General features: G+C 56.8%; 1 protein-coding gene across 21 annotated transcripts in view; it reads right to left on the bottom strand.

The window, feature by feature from the left end:
- The window catches only part of MYO18A (myosin XVIIIA), a 136,862-nt gene that overhangs the window by 79,460 nt on the left and 37,788 nt on the right, over window positions 1-19,614 (bottom strand). The window contains exon 1 of one of the 21 annotated variants that reach the window (XM_030536200.1): window positions 2,699-2,759. The exons of 18 other annotated variants lie outside the window; for them this stretch is intronic. In XM_030536200.1, the coding sequence (XP_030392060.1) occupies window positions 2,699-2,725 (27 nt within the window). In that variant the 5' untranslated portion in view covers window positions 2,726-2,759. Of the gene's footprint in view, window positions 1-2,424; window positions 2,513-2,698; window positions 2,760-19,614 lie in introns of those variants that run through there. 2 more of the 21 variants (XM_030536195.1, XM_030536196.1) reach the window with 2 other exon arrangements.

Consider the following 19,614-nt stretch of genomic DNA (forward strand, 5'->3'; position numbering starts at 1 on the left):
TGAGTTGCCTGGGACACTGTGGTGTCAGGGGCACTGGCCCACTCAGGCACCCACCGAGGGCAGCTGACGTCAGATAACGATATCCTGTGGTCACTGTCGGATCTGGACTGGTGACGGACACCCCACAGCCCCGAGCCAGCCTGTGGCATGAGCTAGCAAACTCCGGTGGGGCAAGGTCCCTCCTCCCTGGGCGCCCCTCCCCTCTCCAGCCAGCCCCACAGCTGGCACTCACCATTGACTCTGAGACGCTGGCTGCGTGCCAGTGCTGCTGGCTGCCAACCACCAGGGCCCCAGGATTTCAGTGAGCCCAAACAGGGCGATGAGTGGCTTGGGGACAGCCCAGCTCCCCGGCACAGCTCCTGGCCAACGACTGTACGAGGGCTGTGGCAGGCTGGCCAGGCAGGGACGATCCGCCCAGACCCCTGTACATGGGGCTCAGATCGGGCGGTGGGAGGGAATCCCTTTGGGGAAGTGAGCTGCTCCCTCCCCTCCCCAGAATCTGAACTTGTTATACTTGTCAAAACTCTGACCACAAATTTGGAGGCAGAGGCATCTGTCTGGTTTCCTGCTTCCAGCTCCGTCAGACAGTCCCTATCTGAGACCAGCCCTGTCCCAGAGAGGAGCCTCCCCCCAGAACTCCAGCCAAGCACCGAGTTATCCAGGGGGTCTCCCTCTCACAAGAACAGCATACCCCAAATTCACTACTCAACCAACCCGGCAGCAGGGACCAAAGGGTCAGAGCTGCGTAGTCACAGCTGGCGATGGGGACACCAGCAGGCTGCGTCCTGGCTCCTGGCTGGCGCGTGGCTGCCGTTAGCCTTGTGCCAATGCTGGGCAGCCCCACTCCACAGCCTTGGTTGGCCAGCAGCAGCTCCCACACAGCCCCAGAGCAGCAGGGCTACATGCAGGGAGGTACCGCTGCTGCCCCCCAGCACTGCCAGGGTCCCTGCTAATGCATCCGCCTTGGAAACCGTTTTCCTTATACACAACGGTGTAAGCCAGAGATGCTGACAGGCTTTACAATCCAGAGCTCGTGCCACAGAAAACTGGCTCCTCTAAGTAGCTTTTTATCCTCCTGCGTTCAACTGGTCTCCAGTTCTCCTACCTCTCCTTTTATTTGTACCTGATGATTTGTTCTGTTCCACTTTGCTTTGCTTTTGCCAGTGCTCAGCCTGCTCTGGTTAGCTCCCCCAGACACAGCAAGCAAAGGCTTCTGCATGGGTCTGCTCTGTAACGAGAATGATCACGCAGGCATCAGACTGCGCCTGATGAGGTGGAAAAGGCTCCAGGCTGGTCCTTTACCAAGCAAAGCTTTAAGTCAGAGTAGTCAGCAGGTGGACCCGGGCCAAAGCCAGACCTCCAGACACTTTTGAACCGACTGCAAAATCTTTTTATTTACTTTTATTATTATTATCATTTTCTCTGGAGTCTGGACCTTGACCAAGAAATGTGGACCTTGACAAAAGATAACTGCTTCCCCCTAGCTTAAGCCAATGCTGCAATCCAGAGGGGTACCCAGCGACGCCCAAGAATGAACTCCCCAGCCCCCAGACACCACGGTGGTGGGCGCACAGCAATGCCCCAGGCCGGAGAAATCCCTGCCGTGGGAGCAGTTGTACTCAGCCCCCTCACTCACTGCCACCGCAGGCCCTGTCTCAGCCTGGACCCTGACAGCCCAGGGATTAGGAGATGGGCCTTTTCACAGCAAACATCACCATTCCAAGGCTCTGACTCCTCCCCACACCTGCCTGCACTATAGCCCTTTCCGGCCCTGAAAAGCTACTCTGAAAAGCTACTCCAGCACGGCCCCTCTGACAAATAAAAGGGCTTGGAGAAATAAATCTGCAGCCAGCACATCTCAAGGGCAGGACCTGCAAGCAGAAATCTCCGGCTGTCCCAGCACTACAATGCAGGAGCTGGTGCCAAGGCTGAGCAGGCTCAGTGAAATGTACCTTCCAAAGCAGAGCCTTCCCTGGAGCCCAAGAGGCTGCCCCAAGAGCCCTCCCAGCTCGGGGGGTTTGCTCAGGCGCCAGCGAATTCACCATGATGGTTCTCTAGACATTAGCAAGTCTGTGTTAGAGTCACCAGGATGGTTAACCAGGGCTCTCCTACGGGGACCACATTCCCCGTTCAGCGGGCAGGAGCTGGCCGCACTCTCAGCAGGCCACAAGGGAAATCACACCTTGTCCCACGTGTTGCAAACGTACCCAAGGGCACCTGCAAAGCCTGAATGCCCGTTAGACTGAGCCATGGCAAGGCAAATGACTGGGAAACATCAGCACGTCTCCAATACACCCTGGGAAGGGTCTAAAAATAGGCCAGCTTTACAATGGTGGCCAGTTGGCCCCCAGAGAGCCGACAGAGCTCCACCTCTGAGCCGTGGGCCCGTCCCAGGCACTCAGAGCAAGGGGAGGGAGCCCTTACCTGGAGAGCCTACCACCTTACCAGTGAGTTGGGGCTGGGGCCCTGGCAGCGCCTGAGAGGAGAGTGCCGAGCAGGCAGCCGGGCAGGGTGTCCGTGCAAAGAGAGCGAGTGTAATGTGATAGGTAAGCCAAGTGTCAGTTCCCCAGGGCTGCAGCCGGAGGCACAGGGACAGCTGGGCTGATACAGCCACCCTAAAAATAGCCAAAGAATGCAAGGCAGAGCGCAAGCCTGCCCCGCTCCCTGTCACCAGCCCCCATCCCCAGTCCCCACTCGCCTTTGCCTGGTCTTTGAATGCACACATGGGAAGAGCTGCACCGCCAGGGGAAAGGGCCTCGCTGCAGGGAGAGGAAGTGATGTGGGCGTCTGGCAGCCGGGCTGCTAAACGCTGCTCTGCGGAAGGAAACCCTCCTCCAAGGGGAGCGTGGCCGCTGCGAGCCCCTCACCCACCACGCCGCCAGCTACACAGGGGACTGGACTGGACTGCACCTGGCCCTGCAGAAGAGCAGCTCTGGCCGGGGAGTCTATAAGGTGCCACAGGATTCTTTGCTGCTTTGGACACAGGGAAACCTGCATGAACAGGGGAAAGATAACCCCCACACAAGAGGGGCCACAGTCCTCCTGAGCTGAGCTCACCGGCTCAGGCTGCGACAGCCCCACTGGTTTCCACATGCTGTGCCCGTGCCAGCGACTGCGTCCTGCTCCGGCCCTGTGCCATGGCAGGGTGGTGGAAGGAAGAAGTAACTGCAGCTTTTCCAGAAGCAGCAGGAGGAGGAGCCTGGTGTGCAGGCCTGACACAGGCGACAGGGAGCACACAGAGCACAAATAACGCCTCCGGGGAGCAGGCAGGAAACAGTACGGGGGGAGCAGCAGAAATGCAGCCACGCTCCCCAGGCGGCTGCTTGCTCTGCTGGCAGCCATAGCTCCTGGGGAGCAGGGGCAGCATGTGTGATTAAGAGCTCCTGGGATCCAGCGGCTCAGGGAAGGGATTACCCTCTGTGTGTCTGCTCCAGATTCAGGGGAAGTGTGCCCCACGCAGCCAGGTTGGGTTCCTTCTTAAAACGCTTCCCTTGGCTGCAGCTTTGCCAGTGACAGAGCTAGATTTTAAACACCACATCCTCTAACTGCGCAGCCTGGGGGGCAGTGATCAGAGCCTGTGTTAGCACCACCATCAGGGAGACATTCCCGCACACACGGCCAGCGTCTTTCACACTATAGCATTACCCTATGGATTCACACATACTCCTGGGGCTCCAGGTGCTAAACACTGGTGTCCCTCAGCCTGGCTCACTGGGGTACCCGCAAGCAAGGCTTCCAGATCCAGCCAGCTCACAGGGTCTGCGGCTCTCTGGCTGCCTTTCCCAAGTGGATGCCCACACATATTCCAGCCTAAATCTGGAGGGGTCCATATGTAGGACTGTCCCAGAGAAACCCAGTTCAGGCCCAACATTTGGTCTGCATTGGTAAAACATTTGACAAAGCCTCATACGAACGGAAACAACGCCCTGACATTTTACATGTGCGGTGAAACACAGGGTGGGAGAGGATGGGGGAAGTTAACTCTTGTCCCCCCTGAATCCAATCCCAAGAGCACAGGAACCGGCCATGAAAAATATGGCGGAATGGCCTGGTTGGTATGTATGGCCCGAGAAGGCAGTAGTCAGGGGGAGAAGCCAACCAGAGCAGCTCTACTCTGCTCTCCCAGTGGGGCTGGGAGCAAATGGAGGACCCCACATCTCAGTGCTAGGGGTACGTGTCACGGAGTCACCGGGCGATGCTCTGGAACTGCTCCCCACCAAGCCAGGCAGGACTTTGGGGAGCCTCCTCTCCCTGGGAGCAGACTTGTTCAGGGCAAGAAGCTCACATGGCTTCACCTCCTGGGTCTCTCCTTGGAGCATTCAGCATCCTCTGCCCCTCCGTGCACTTCCCACAGCGAGCCCACCCCAGCGGGGTCCTAGGGGGACCACAGGGTCCTGCACCCCCACTTTGCAGTCAGATGTGACTCTCAGCCAGCCAGTAAAACAGAGGTTTATTCGATGACAGGAACAGGGTCTAAAACAGAGCTGCTAGATACAGCAAACCGGACCCCTCGGCCGGGTCCATTCTGGGGGGCCGTGAGCCAGACCCCCCCGTCTGCCCTCACTCCTCGTCCCCAGCCAGCTCCAGACTAACCACCCCTTCCAGCCCCTCCTCTCTGCTCAGCTCCTTTCCCGGGCCAGGAGGTCTCCTGATCCCTTTGTCTCCAACACCTTCAGCTGGCACCTTTGCAGAGGAGGGGCCCAGGCCATTAGTTGCTAGGAGACACAGTGTCCGGCATTTAGGTGCACTGGCCCTTTGCTCTGCCAGATACTTAAGAACTGCCATGGGGACACTGAGGCACCAACACAGTACTCAGAGAAAACATTAACAACAGTCCCAGTTCGTCACAGTACGACAGGACCCTCTCCTCACCAACAGGCACCTGGCGAGAGTCCAATAAGCCCATGGTGTTTGCCAGGGAGACAGCCTGGGTGTTTGGGACCAGCCAAGAAGAGGGGGCCAGGATCAGAGAGTCCCAGCAGGGGAGAGAAGGTGGCAGCACTAATCTATCCGGCATGGGTGGGAGTAACATGGTGCAGCAGCTCCCAAGTGTGCAAGTACCCCCGTGAGCACAGCCAGCACGTGGAGGGCAGCGCACATGAAGGCACAAAAACAATCCCCCACTTTTTAAGTCTGCCTTAGCCTTTCAAAACCCACTGTGCCCAGCAGATGGCGCAGGTCTCCCACCCCCAGCTGGCTGCGCTCTGCACGCGCACCCTTCACGAGCCGTGACAGGTTTGTGCAAGGCTCACAGATTTGCCATGGTGAGGGCACCACCCATTCCTGGAGAAGCAGAGGAGCCCGGCTCTGGAGCACTTCCCTCAGGGAGATAGGGTGTGGGAGACACAGGTTGCTGTGAAAGCAAAGCCACTAGAGCTGAACTGTGCAGCTGAGCCCTGGTGCTGACACCGACAAGCACAGTCCTGACGGCTCAGTCACTAACGACCCCCTGGCCCTTTCCCCACAGGGGTGCCAGCCCCCAGCACTCTGGCCAAAGCCCAGTCGGAGCAACTGCATCCAGTCATGCTGCAGCTTCACGTCCTGCTCAAAGCTGTTGTGTAACGCTCCGTGTTAAACATCTACTGCATTTCGCTTTCAGAGGTGGCTGCTGTCAGTAGCAGATGCAATACTGCGTAGCCGGCTTAGCCGAAACTCCCACTCCAGCTAAGTGGGCCAGAGGTCACAGGTCCAGACACAGAGCTTGCAGAGAGCTTCAGGATCCTGGAGGAAATGTCACGTATGAGCATGTTATCACTACAGAAACCAGGAGGCCATCAGAAAACACCCAGAGAATGCTCCTGTCTGCTCCAGGACACATCAGGCTGTCTCTAGGGGACACCAATACCCCCGGGGCCATTCCTAATCCTGCAGTATCCTCATTCTAGTCCTGGGCCCCCACCCAGCTTTGCCAATGCCCCATATTTGCTGGCAGGTCCCCAGATTACACAGAGTCTTTGAAAGGGGCTCCACTCAGTGAGCCCTGAGCTTGGTGGCACGTCTCCTGTATAACATGGGGGGGGGCAGTCCATGAAGAACCGCAGCCCGCAACGCCTGAGGCCGTGACACCCAAAACAAGAAAGCTTGTGAGAAGAGTGATCTGTCTGGGAGAGCAAAGCATGAGTTAATGACCTTACAGTGAATTGCCCTGTGTCCCAGGCCAGATTTACACACCCCTGCTGCAGCCAGCAGGCCTCCATTGTCATTTGTTCCTAACAAGCGCTAATTACCAGTAGCTGGGTTAGTTACATGTTCCACAGGCAGCCACCACTCCCCCAGCCCCAGACATCAGGGTGGCAGGGAGAGGTCAGAGCCCGGAGCAGCACTGGGGTGCTGGGACAGAGAGGGACCAGCACTTCCCGCTGTGCCACCTAGTCATTCGGGTGGAGAAGGAGGGGCGTGGTGCTGCATTCTCCCACCAGGCACCTCCCCACGTTCCCTTGTGCCCCCCTCAAGGCCGCAAGGTCATGCTGGGATCCTTAGGGTCTCAGCAGCAGAGGGAGGGCAGGACAGGCTATGCTGCAGAACCCCAGGGGTTACACTTGGCCCCCCCATCCTAGAGGGGAAGAGCAGAGAAGGGAGCATCAGGGCGGGTCCATGGTGCCTTAGCAGCATTCCCTCCAGCCCTCAGAGGGAAGGTGCCTCGGGGATTGGGGGCTCCCCGGCCCCAGGTTCACAAATATGCCTGAACTGCAGCCCAGAGCTGGGCCACAAAGCCAGGTCATTCTCGCTGGCTCTCTCCCCACTCACACCAGCCAAATTGACAGTAAAGCGGCTTTTGCTGCAAAGCATGGTAGTGAACGTACAACCGTGTCCATGGCAACAGACGGGAATACAGCCCTGGGAAGGTGAATGAGAACCGGGGGGTTCCTCCCACCTACTCCAACGCTTGCCAGAAGGGGGCAGGACAAACCATGGCACACGAATGGCACAGGCCAGGAGATGGGGTAGCCCTGGGCAAATTCTCAGCCCACAGGCAGCAATGCTCTGGGGTGTCTCGTGCAATCCCACTGCTGAGGATGGGCCACCAGAATGCCAAACTGTCCAGCCTGCCATGCAGGGCCCATGGCGGCTCTAAGGGGTCTCGCTGGATCCCTGCTGCTGAGACCTGCCGTCGCCCAGGGCCTAGGGAGAGTCCCCCTCTCACGCAGCACACTGCAGGTTCCTGCCACCCCTGCAGGCAGCATGGCCCAGGTTCTATATGAGGGACCCGCTCGCATCTGGCACAGCAATAAGTTCAATACTTGCCATAAAAATAAGACACCCAGGGCAGGGAAGCCTGTCAAAGTGCAGGGTCAGGCCTGGGATGGCTGCAAAGGCAGAGCCCATCTCCCTGGGAACGGCAGAGGGAGCCGCCTCCCTCTCCCTTCCAAGCCCCCAGTGCAGTGGCCAGCAGTGGAGTCAGGCTCCGCTCAGGAGGGTGGCTGGAGGACACTGCAGTCGGGTTTTTGCTTTCCAGTCAGAGGCAGCCTGAGGCCCCCAAAGGGCACGTACGTCACCACCCAGCCCCACACACGCAGTGTGCCCCATTCCGCTGGTCCTAAGGGACACTGCAGCATGGAGTCGGGGGACCCAGCAGCCTAGGGGTTAACAGGCCAGCTACAGCTGGCAGCAATGACTGCAGCGATGCACTTGCTTCCCAAGGAAGGAACCAGTTCCGCTCAGATGCCAGGAGACAGAAGAAGCTAGTAGCCTGTTAGACCTGTTTCCAGGCAGGCAGTGTGCAGTCCTGGGAGATCCTGGCTCACCAGGCCACACTGGCTTCCCATGGCCAGGATCCACGGGCACCAGGCTGAGGTGAAGAGACAGGGCTGGGGGTTTCACAGCAATACCCACGCCTTTTCCATCCCCCCTCTCCACCAGCGCAAGAAATGTGCACAGAGCTTGAAAAATACAGCAGGCCCCGGTAGCCCAGATCACAAAGAAACATGCTTGGGTTGGCACAACAAACAGGCCAGAAGGGAGCAGCTGCCCCACCTGCGCAGCTGCAGTGGTTAGCTGCAGTCCACACCAATACACCAAGAGTGGGGATGAGACTCTTCCTCGTGCTGGACAGCACACACCAGCCCTGCAGCTGGCACTAAGCCACCTGCTCATTTCTCCCCCCCCGGAGCCTCCGCTGCTGATTGCCCCTTCCATTGAGAGCATGTCCTGTTCCCAGTCAATCTGAGAGGCTGCCTGAGAGGCCTGCATTGCCCCTCGTTCCTTCGGCACACATGGAGCTGCCAGGGAGACCAGTGGTGGCCGGCAGCTCCCTACTCTCAGGGCAGGCCCAGCCCTGGTGGCAGAGGAGCGAACTTCCCCTGTGCTCCCTGGCCTGCAGCCCCACAGGCTGGACTGTGAGCCCAGAGGGACAGCTAAGCTCACACTCACAAACACAGCAGCCGCTGAATCAGAACCAAGACATTGGCCCACTTCACCCAGCCACCTGCCTCCAGCACCGATTCCTGTATGGATGCTTCAGAGACAGGAGTGCCCCTGGTCATTACACACTGGTGTTCACAGGGCGAGGAGCGGGTTCCCTCCTGACCCCTGCAGGGGCAAAATGGGGCCCTGAAGCAGGAGCTTTGACCACCTTTATCCTCAGCCCGGTAGCTGAAAAGCTCCAAGTACTGTTAATGCTCACAGCAGGGAATGAAAGCCTCCACCAGGCTAACAAGGAGCTGCAAGGCCAAGTGCCCCTGTGCCCAGGGGTGAGGGTGGGCTCCAGAGCTGGATAGGAACAGACTGAGGTTTTCCTTGACGTCGGGTAAAGGCTGACACCCGCTGCCGAATGGGGTGCTCCAACCCCTGAAAGGCACCGGGCCAGCACTGGGCTTTAAGGCACTGCCAGGCATCTCCCTCCGGTGTTTATGGGAACGAGCTCTGTGTTGCAGGTTTGTCCTTGAGAACCAGGCACTTCCCTGCCACGGGAGAGCCACGTGTGCTGCAAAAGGGAGAGGGAGGCACGGAAGTCAAGTAAGTGGCTCAGTGCCCCGGGGGGCTGCGGAGGGGAACAAGCAAGCCCCCCCGGCCAAAGTCACAAGAAGGGGCAGACGGGGGAACAGGCAGACACAGACCAGAGGAAAGGCTCTTAAATACCACAGTGAGGGGCCCCTGGAGAATGAGGGGGACAGGAGAGGGGTGAGGGCAGAGTGACGGTGGAGATGGCAGGAGCAGGGGGAAGGGAGGTTGGAGAGTCTCCAGAGAGCAACCAACAGCCCCATCCCAGAGCTCCTCCCTCCAAAGGAGCCAGGCTCCCCACTCCAGTCCTTGCCCTCACAACTTCCTCTCCCTCCAGCTGACATCTCTTCCTGCTGCTCAGAAGTCCTGGCAGGGCAAATTCCCCACACTCAGACATTCCAGATGGCGGGCAGAGGGACAAGCACCCCCAGAGGCTGCATTCCAGACCCCCCAGGACTCGAGACAATGTGCGCACAGATTCCTGCTCAGTCCCCAGGGAGGGACAGAGGGGGCAAGTCACTCATCAGCATAGGCAAAGGCCAAGCGCGCGGGGTTTCCTGGAAAGCAGGGCTTGGGGGACGATGGCAGAGGCTGAGGAGCAGCATGCAATGCTGGGGGCCAGGCCGTACACCCAGGGCTGTTCATGTCACAAGGTAGCAGCCAGGACACTGAGGAGCGAGGCAGAGCCCTGGAGGGGGGGCTGCATTACCAACACCCCCCACAAAGCAGAGTCCTAGTGTATCCCAAGGCCCTGAGGAGTAACAGTGGGGCCCACACACTCCCAGTAGAGCCCTGCATACCTGGAGAAAGTCACCAACTCCCCCATCTGGGCCTCTCCTGGGGACACAACACACACCTAGATGGGGACACTCCCTCATCTGTGCCCACCAATGTACCAGTGAGCAGAGCACCCCCCCCGCATGGAAGGTGCCCTTTGGGACCCAGCTGTTCCTGCCACACATCGCCTCACTGGGGCAGCACCCAAGGAGTCTGCCAGCCCCACCTGCTGACTTGGACAGGGTGGGGAGCTGTGACCTGCCTCGCTCAGCACAACCCACCAGCTGCTGGTGCAGAGCCCAGAGGACTCAGCTCCCACACACAGGAAGGAACTCAGAGCAAGGCCCTGTTCTGGTGACTCCCCCATGGCTTGATTCCCTGCGATAAAAGGAAACAGGGAGAGAGCCCCAGGCCTCTTGGGGCAGCAGGTTCATGAGACTCTCCCACATGGAGAGGACGATAAACCAGGAACACCTGCAGCCCAACAAGGAAAACAAGCTGCCCTGTTAATCCAACTACCTGCCTGTCTGTGCAGCCCTGGGAGGGGCAGGCTGTATTGCAGAACAATCCCAGCGGGAGAGCCCTGATTCCCCAGGCTCCCTCCTGGGAATTATGTTGGCAGCCACATGCAGCAGACTGGGTTCTGACAGAGCCAAGCAGCCCTGGTCAAGCACCTGCAACCACAGTGCTGCATCTCCTGCTATGCCCCAAAGGTGCTGCTACAGACAGAAACACACAGCCAGGCATGAGCACGGGTGGAAGGTGGGGACAGACACTTTCCCAGCCCCTCGGAATTCACTCGGACATGTCTTGCCGGGAGAACAGGGTTTGCTATGTGGAGAACTATCCCACTGGGCTGAAATCCCCAAACTCATTCCACTTGGGCCCCCAAGGAGGTGCCTGGTAGTGAGAACAGTCTAGCCCGTGGTCTAGAGTCCAAAGCTCCTTATCACCCCAGTTATCGCTTTGTTACATGATCGTTTCTTAGCCTGAGACCTCAGCAGCCGCAGCCTGTCTGTTCCCCAGCATGACGAAGTGGGACTGTTCTTAATGTTTCCTCTGAATACTGTGTGGGTGCCTCAGTTTCTGGCTGACACTCTGTTTCCTGGCAACTAATGGCCCGGGCCCTACCCCCCTGCAAGGGAATGCTAAAGGTGTGGTAGACAGAGAGATCAGGTGACGTCCTGGCCCAGGAAAGAGACAAAGACTAGAAAGGAGGGGCTGGGAGGGGTCAGTCTGGAGCTGGCTGGGGACGGGGAGTGAGGGCAGACGGGGCTGTCTGGCTCACTGGGCCCCAGAATGGACCCGGCTGAGGGGTCCCGTTCTCTGTATGTACAAGCTCCGTTTTAGACTGTTCCTGTCATCAAATAAACCTCGGTTTTACTGGCTGGCTGAGAGTCACGTCTGACTGCAAAGTGGGGGTGCAGAACCCGGTGGCTTCCCCAGGACCCCGCTGGGGTGGACTCGCTGTGGGAAGCACACGGAGGGGCAGAGGATGCTGAATGCTCCAAGGAGAGACCCAGGAGGTGAAGTTGTGTGAGCTTCTTGCCCTGAAGACAGTCTGCTCCGAGGGAGAGGAGGCTCCCCAGAGTCCTGACTGGCTTTGTGGGGAGCAGTTCCAGAGCATCGCCCGGGGACTCTGTGACACCCAGCAATTCAGGAAGCTCTCTGCCTGGCTCCCTCAGCCAGCCATGGCTCAAGGGAAACAGGAAAGGGACCTAAAAGCGAGAGGAAGCAGTTCCTTCCTTGGGCATCATCATTGGCACTTCCTACCACACCAGCCTGGCAATTCTTCAACTGCAATACAAGCAATTCTCTCTCTTCCCTCCCGCAGCACGAGTTAAGCCACCAGCTGCCCCTGGGTAGGCCTGGACACCAATGCACGTAAGCATGCCAGACATCTATCCATGTCTGCAAGTAAGTTATTGCATCAGACATTTTCTCAGCATAGCCAAATCCCCGGGGAGGGTCTGGCCAGTCACTGGGCTGGAAGTACTCTTTGGACCAAGTTCCAGCAGAGCTGCGATGGAAGGAAACACGCCAGGCTCAAGCTCTGTGCAGGGTCTTTCCCTGGAGTTCAGTGCACTGGGGGAAGACAAGGCCAATGTTCGGAGCTCTGCATTGCCAAGATTTCATCAGCCCTATGAGGACACTGGCCTGTTTTGCTCCACCCTTGGCTGCTGCTCTCGTTAGAGAATGAGCCGTTTTCTACAGCAGTGAATGGTGGAGACATGCTCCATGTGGCAGTGTGAAGCACCGGGACTGGACAATACCCCAGTACATTTCTGAGGGTCTTTGGCAAAGATTCATCATCTGAGTGACACCAAATTCCCTTAAAGAGCAAGAAAGGGTGTGTGTCCCCAGCTCAGAGGACACCTGACTGCCATTGGAGCACAGGGCCCTGAGATCAGCTTGACTGCTGCAGTTCATCCCCACAACTCTTCCCGTGCCTAGGTCTTTAGCTCATTTACCATGCAATGATGCTGGCCATATCATTCCCAGAGCCTGTGGCCCAAGAGTTCAAGACATTTCATATTCTCCTGACTGGCTCAGGATTTCTCTCTGCAGCTGGTTGGCTGCTGACCAGAAACCCCAAGGGACAAATTACAGGTAACCACAGACGACTGTGGAGGAGAATACCCTGAAACCAGTTCTCTGCCATTTGCTGACCAATATTAATACTAGGATTTGCCAGAGTCTTCCAAAGAGCCGCCTTTACCCGTACTCTGCTCAGCAGGAGAGTTCGTTCTAAGCTGGAGAGAAAGGCGCCCTCCTCAACCTGTGTGCAATAGGGCCTGGCTCCAAGCAGTGGGACAATGCACAAATCTCAGGCTCCTGGCTACAAACATTCCCTCCCATGTCCTCTTCCTCTTCCCTGGGACCAGCATGCCAGGTGGTAGGGCAGTGAAGGTTGGGCTCTGGCCTAGGCAGAGAGAAACATGACCCAGCCCCAGATCTGAACTCCCGGGAGCTCTGGGGAAGGTCACAGCCAGAAGCCCAGCAGGCCTGACAGAGCTGTTAGGGCTCCCCACTCCTAGGCCCCCAGACCTTCGCAAGGAAGGAATCTCTCGCACCTAGCCCTGGAATAAGCCAGGTCAATGCCTCCTTGGCTGGAGGGAGAGTGACCACGACATGGGCAGGTAGTGGTGGAAATCCAGGGCACTGCAGGAGAAGTTTCCCAGATCGGAAAGGGTTGGGAGGATACATGTTGAGATGAGTTATTAGCAGAAAGATCAAGGCCATTTGGTGTCCACTGGGGAGCACTAGACTAGCCAGGATATGGTCAATGCACAGGAATTTCTGCACATAAACATTTCCATGTCCCAGCCGGTGGGCATATCTCCCTCTGCCAAGGGGAGGAGACAGGCCAGGACTGAGCAGCCACAGAGCAGGGCTCTCCAAATCCTACACCCACAGAGCAGGGGGCAGCAGACTCACACGGCCTGAATGCTGGAAAGTGATGCACGGCTCAGGAATGTGGGGGCGGCTGCAGCCGGGAGGTGCCTAGGGCGATGGGAGCCGGGGCAGGCAGACTGAGCAGAGTCTGGTGTGCCAATCCCATCTGCACGGATGACACTGGTGACTCTGCGGAGCTCAGACACGCCCTGGGTTGCAGGCCATGAGCCCTGATCTCCCACTGGAGCAGGGGAGACTGGAAGTGGGTCTATCCTCCCCTTGTTCAGTCACTGGGGAATCCCATCAGCTACTGCAGGGAGACAGTTCTCCCGCTCCGCAGCGAGCAGAACAGTGCTCAGACAATGACTGCCCAGCCCAAAGGGGGGGGAGGTCTCTGCCACACAGAACACCACAGCCTGCTCTGGGCAGCTCAACGGGCCCCTGGCCAGGCTGACAGAAAGCAGGAAGTTTTCCGGATGGCAGCTGCTGGGACACGCTGTTTTTCAGAGGATTAGCTCGGAGGCCAATGGTGCTGACAACAGCTCTGTAGCCCCCACAGCAGGACACCCTGCCCGACTCCAGATGCACACTGCCTTCCCCTGCCATGTTCCACCAAGGCTTCCCACGCAGCCCATTTTACTGGGGGGCTGCGGAGGGGGTTGGCTCTGCAACTTGAGGATTCCTCCACTGATCGCCCAGCATCTCCAGGGCCGTACAGCACTGACGAAGGCAGGAAGAGGCTCGGGGAAAGCGGCCCCGGGGGTCCCTCATCAGACGGGACTCACCTATTGGAGCAGGATCAAGCTGCCACCTGAACTCTGCACTGCAGAACCAGAGCCCCAGGGAGTCCCCCACAGGATCCATCCACCTCATTCAGGTCTCGTCACTCCACTCGGGGCCCTGCACAGAGCCAAAGTCACAGCAATCCCAGACAAAGCTTCCTCTCTCCTCATTAAAGTGTTCTGTTCCTTCACACTCCAGAGGGCGGGGATGGCAAACAGCAGCTGGCACGGTGCGGTCATGGGTGACGTGGGTCTCAGCCTGTAGCATTTGGACTCACCCTTGTGCCACACTCCCTTAGGGCAATTCCCTCCATTCTTTGTAGACAGGAGCAGCCCTGAGGCCCCTGCTACCTTGGCGCGGCTAACTGCGCCTGGTCCTGCATTACAGATTCAACTGCACCCCAACATGGGCTTTGATCCACTAGGGACAGAGCAGGCCAAGCGAAGCACTGGCTGGATCAATCGCCTTCCCCGCAGGCATGGCAGACACACGTTGCTTCCATGCCAGGGCGTGCGTCAGGCAGATGGAGCTCTGCATCCAGTGTCCTTGCTACAAATACAAGGCAATTCATTCCCACGATCAAGTCAGCAGGCTGCAGATGCTGCAGCAGAAAACGCAAATGCCAGGGTGGTGGAATCACTTTCTCCTCAACACATTGGTTCCTGACTCTGCCGTGGTGCCACAGCACTTCCCGCTGCCCCGGCAGAGTGGGGAGGGGGGAGCAGTGGGGCAGGGGGCTGAGGATGCTCAGAAGGCTAATGGGGACACAGATGGGTGCCACAAGGGCAGGAGTGACCCTCACTGCTGTGGAGACACTGGAGCAGCAGAGGCGGCTGGCAGGGATCAAGGGACGCCTGCAAGGTTTAGGTGGAGGCAGCTGGGAAGACAACGTTAAGCGTGCCGGAGCGCAACAGAGCAGGGGGACAGTCTGGGGAAGAGAGAAACCAAGCAAGGCAGGGCAGCCACGTTCCCGGCTGTGATGTGAAGAGAGATGCAGCGGGACAGGGAGGCTGTTACCTCCTCCCAGGCACTGTACAGGAGCCCAGCATACGCACTGCTCAATCCTTTGGCACCTCTCCACTCCACCAGGGCTCAGAGGGCCGACAGCCCAGGCTGCCCACGCAGCAAGGCACGGCAGGTTAGCCACAGAGGGTTGCCAGGAAGCAGAGAATGGCTCCGACCCAGCCGGGCATCAGGGGACGCTGGCAACAAGCAGAGGGCTGCAGAGATACTGGATCTCCACCACCACTCTGATTCTGTGCTCCAGAATGCCACTCTCAGCAGCTCAGCCTCTTCCTTGGGCCCGAGCTGCTCACAACCAGGATTTCTGCTCCACCAGCAGATTCCTCTCATTCCTCCTCAGAGCCTTACGGAGCAACTGCAGCAGATACCACCCAAGCCCAGCAACTAGAGACAGCTCCCTACTCTTCCTCAGCACCACCTGCCACCCCTCGCCCCAAAGCCCCCAGCCCAGTGGGCTGCAGCCCTGACCTCACCCCACCAATGCCCAAGACCTATCACAAGTCTATTCAATCCTGGGTGGGGCACAGGAGCACACAGGAGCCATGGTCTAGGTAGGAAACTGGGGCTTGGGAGTGGCTGTTTCACTAGGGAGCTGGAGCACACAGAGCTTACTGGGAAGCAGCCGGTGCTGCTGGGCCAGCCGGAAGCAGGCTAGGGAACTGGCCCAATCACACTGGGAATGAGACACTGGCCTATAGGATATCATTGCCACAGAGCCCTGAATGGCATGGACCACTCCATCCCACCAGCCTGCTCCCTTTCATGGGACAGGGGGGATCCATAACCCATTGCAGACGCTCTCAGAAGGTATGAGAACCATTTCCCTAAGGGAGACCATGACCTTACACCATGGCTTGGGACACTTCCAGCTAGGCAGAGACAGGATGAGCAGGGCAGGGGGGGACAATCCTGTCCTGGCTCCCATGAGCTGGCCTGGAAGGACAGAGCAGGGCTTTTCCCCTCTCCTCTGGAGACCCACATTCAGACCTGCTCAGTTATCACCAGGATGAGGCTCCTCCTCCCATCACTCCTCACCTGCTGCTCCTAAAACATATCAGAGCAGCCACTCCACCACTTGCCCCTTCCTTCGCTGCCATCTTCAGCAAGGCTCCCCTGCTCCAAACCCAGCAACGTGGGATCCAGGCAGCTCGAATGGTGGCTGAACAGGGAGAGACATTACAAACTTTCCTTGGAGAAATACGAAAAAACCCAAAAAGTATCTCCAGGATAATAGGAGCCAGGGAAAAATCCAGAGTATTTCCTGTGTCTCCTGCAACCTCCACTTCAATAGAGCAATACAGGCCAAGCCAAGGGCTACGAGTGGGGTCTCCAGCGAGCACTGTAATCAGAGAAAGCCCCCTCCCCCTAGCCCTTCGCTTAGCTCCTAACAGCCTCGGCTCTGGGGTTGTGCGTTCAACAAGCCACATCAGACCCAGACATTCCCTGCCTAATGCTGAGATGTGGTCCCTGTGGGCCAGCACTTGGCACCGGGAAGACAGGGAAGTCAGTGGGCTCTCAAGGAGAGAGTATCTGAGCCACTATTTGGCACCTTTGGCCAGCTAATGCACAGCCAGACTCTACAGTGATACGTTTCACAGTGCAGAGACAGGAAATCTCAGCAGTGCACCCCCAGAAGGTAGGAAGAGAGGGGCTCCCAGAAATCTTCCTCTGGAGTGGGAGATGGCTGATCCGACCTCTGAGCAGTGCACAAGCACCATGTGCACATCTGATGGTGTAGCGAGAGATGACTCCAGAGATAGCGATGTGTGGGGGCACTCAGGGCTCTGCTGGCGCAAATACTGAATATTTGTGGTCTCTCTGAAGTGCTATAGTGCTCTGGGGCGCCTCTGGAATATTTCTGCCCCTGCCAGAAGAGAACTGCGCATACCTGCTACTTACCAGAAGAATTTAAATGGTAAATAAACAAATACAAAGTTGGAGCAGAGCCAGCCCAGCAGAAGAGGTCAGGGGTGAACTTTGGGTGCGAGGGGGCTCTCTGCTCAGAGGCCCCGGTGCATTGCATTGCAGCACCCAAAAGGGCATATTCCTTCCAGCAGCAAAGAATCCTGTGGCACCTTATAGACTAACAGACGTTTTGGAGCATGAGCCTTCATGGGTGAATATCCACTTCGTCAGACGCAAGTAGTGGAAATTTCCAGGGGCAGGTGTATATATATGCAAGTGAGCTACAGATCACGAGGTTAGTTCAATCAGGGAGGATGAGGCCCTGTTCTAGCAGCTGAGGTGTGAAAACCAAGCGAGGAGAAACTGATTCTGTAACTGGCAAGCCATTCACAGTCTTTGTTTAATCCTGAGCTGATGGTGTCAAATTTGCAGATGAACTGAAGCTCAGCAGTTTCTCTTTGAAGTCTGGTCCTGAAGTTTTTTTGCTGCAGGATGGCCCCCATAAGGTCTGCTATAGTGTGGCCAGGGAGGTTGAAGTGCTCTCCTACAGGTTTTTGTATATTGCCATTCCTAATATCTGATTTGTGTCCATTGATCCTTTTCCGTAGAGACTGTCCAGTTTGGCCGACGTACATAGAAGAGGGGCATTGCTGGCATATGATGGCGTATATTACATTGGTGGACGTGCAGGTGAATGAACCGGTGATGGTGTGGCTGATCTAGTTAGGTCCTGTGATGGTGTCGCTGGTGTAGATATGTGGGCAGAGTTGGCATTGAGGTTTGTTGCATGGATTGGTTCCTGAGCTAGAGTTACTATGGTGCAGTGTGCAGTTACTGGTGAGAATATGTTTCAGGTTGGCAGGTTGTCTGTGGGTGAGGACTGGCCTGCCACCCAAGGCCTGTGAAGATGTGGGATCATTGTCCAGGACGGGTTGTAGATCCCTGATGATGCACTGGAGGGGTTTTAGCTGGGGACTGCATGTGATGGCCAGTGGAGTCCTGCTGGTTTCTTTCTTGGGTTTGTCTTGCAGTAGGAGGCTTCTGGGTACACGTCTGGCTCTGTTGATCTGTTTCCTTATTTCCTCATGCGGGTACTGTAGTTTTGAGAATGCTTGGTGGAGATTTTGTAGGTGTTGGTCTCTGCCTGAGGGATTAGAGCAGATGCGGTTGTACCTCAGTGCTTGGCTGTAGATAATGGATGGTGTGATGTGCCCGGGATGGAAGCTGGAGGCATGAAGGTAGGCATAGCGGTCGGTAGGTTTTTGGTATAGGATGGTGTTAATGCGACCATCACTTATTTGCACCGTGGTGTCTAGGAAGTGGACCTCTTGTGTAGATTGGTCCAGGCTGAAGTTGATGGTGGGGTGGAAGCTGTTGAAATCTTGGTGGAATTTTTCCAGAGTCTCCTTCCCATGGGTCCAGATGATGAAGATGTCATCAATGTAGCGTAGGTAGAGAAGGAGCGTAAGTGGACGAGAGCTGAGGAAGCGTTGTTCCAGGTCGGCCATAAAAATATTGGCATATTGTGGGGCCATGCGGGTGCCCATAGCGGTGCCACTGATCTGGAGATATATATTGTCATCAAATTTGAAATAGTTGTGTGTGAGGATAAAGGCACAGAGCTCAGCAGTCAGTTGTGCTGTGGCATCATCAGGGATAGTGTTCCTGACAACTTGTATTCCATCTGTGTGTGGGATGTTCGTGTAGAGAGCCTCTACATCCATGGTGGCTAGGATGGTGTTTTCTGGAAGGTCATCAATGCATTGTAGTTTCCTCAGGAAATCAGTGGTGTCACGGAGATAGCTGGGAGTGCTGGTGGCATAGGGTCTGAGTAGAGAGTCCATATATCCAGACAGTCCTTCAGTGAGAGTGCCAATGCCCGAGATGATGGGGCGTCCAGGATTTCTGGGTTTGTGGATCTTGGGCAGTAGACAGAATAACCCTGGTCGGGGCTCTAGGGGTATGTTGATTTCTTCTGGTGTTAGTGTAGGGAGTGTCCTGAGTAGATGGTGCAGTTTCTTAGTGTATTCCTCAGTGGGATCTGAGGGAAGTGGCCTGTAGAATTTGGTATTGGAGTGTTGTCTGGCGGCCTCCTTTTGGTAGTCAGACCTGTTCACGATGACAACAGCACCTCCTTTATCCGCCTCTTTGATGATAATGTCAGGGTGGTTTCTGAGGCTGTGGATGGCATTGTGTTTTGCACAACTTAGGTTATGAGGCAAGCGATGTTGTTGTTCCACGATTTCTGCCTGTGCACGCCGGCGGAAGCATTCAATGTACAGGTCCAGACTGTCATTTCGACCCTCAGGAGGAGTCCATGTGGAGTTCTTCTTGTGCTGTTGGTGGGAGGGCACCTGTGTATCAGTGCGCTGTTCAGTGTTGTCCTGGAAGTATTCTTTGAGTCGGAGACGGCGAAAGTAGGCTTCCAGATCGCTGCAGAACTGTATCATGTTGGTGGGGGTGGCAGGGCAGAAAGAGTCCCTGAGATAGGACAGACTTTTCTTCTGGGCTGAGTGTGTAGTTGGATAGATTGACGATATTGCTGGGTGGGTTAGGGGTACCACGGTTGTGGCCTCATGTGGCAGGTAGGAGTTTAGACAGCTTACAGTCCTTTTTCCTTTGTAGAGAGGTGAAGTGAGTAACGTAGCTCTCCTGTCTTATTTTAGTGAAGTCGGTTTGTATGGAAGTTTGGTTATTAATGAGGGTCTCCAGGTTGGAGAGCTCTTTCTTGATGTTTCCCTGTTTGCTGTATAGGATGCTGATCAGGTGGTTCCTCAGTTTTTTTGATAG

Source organism: Gopherus evgoodei, chromosome 17 (assembly GCF_007399415.2).
Source record: "Gopherus evgoodei ecotype Sinaloan lineage chromosome 17, rGopEvg1_v1.p, whole genome shotgun sequence".
In the NCBI taxonomy this organism is placed as follows: Eukaryota; Metazoa; Chordata; order Testudines; family Testudinidae; genus Gopherus; species Gopherus evgoodei.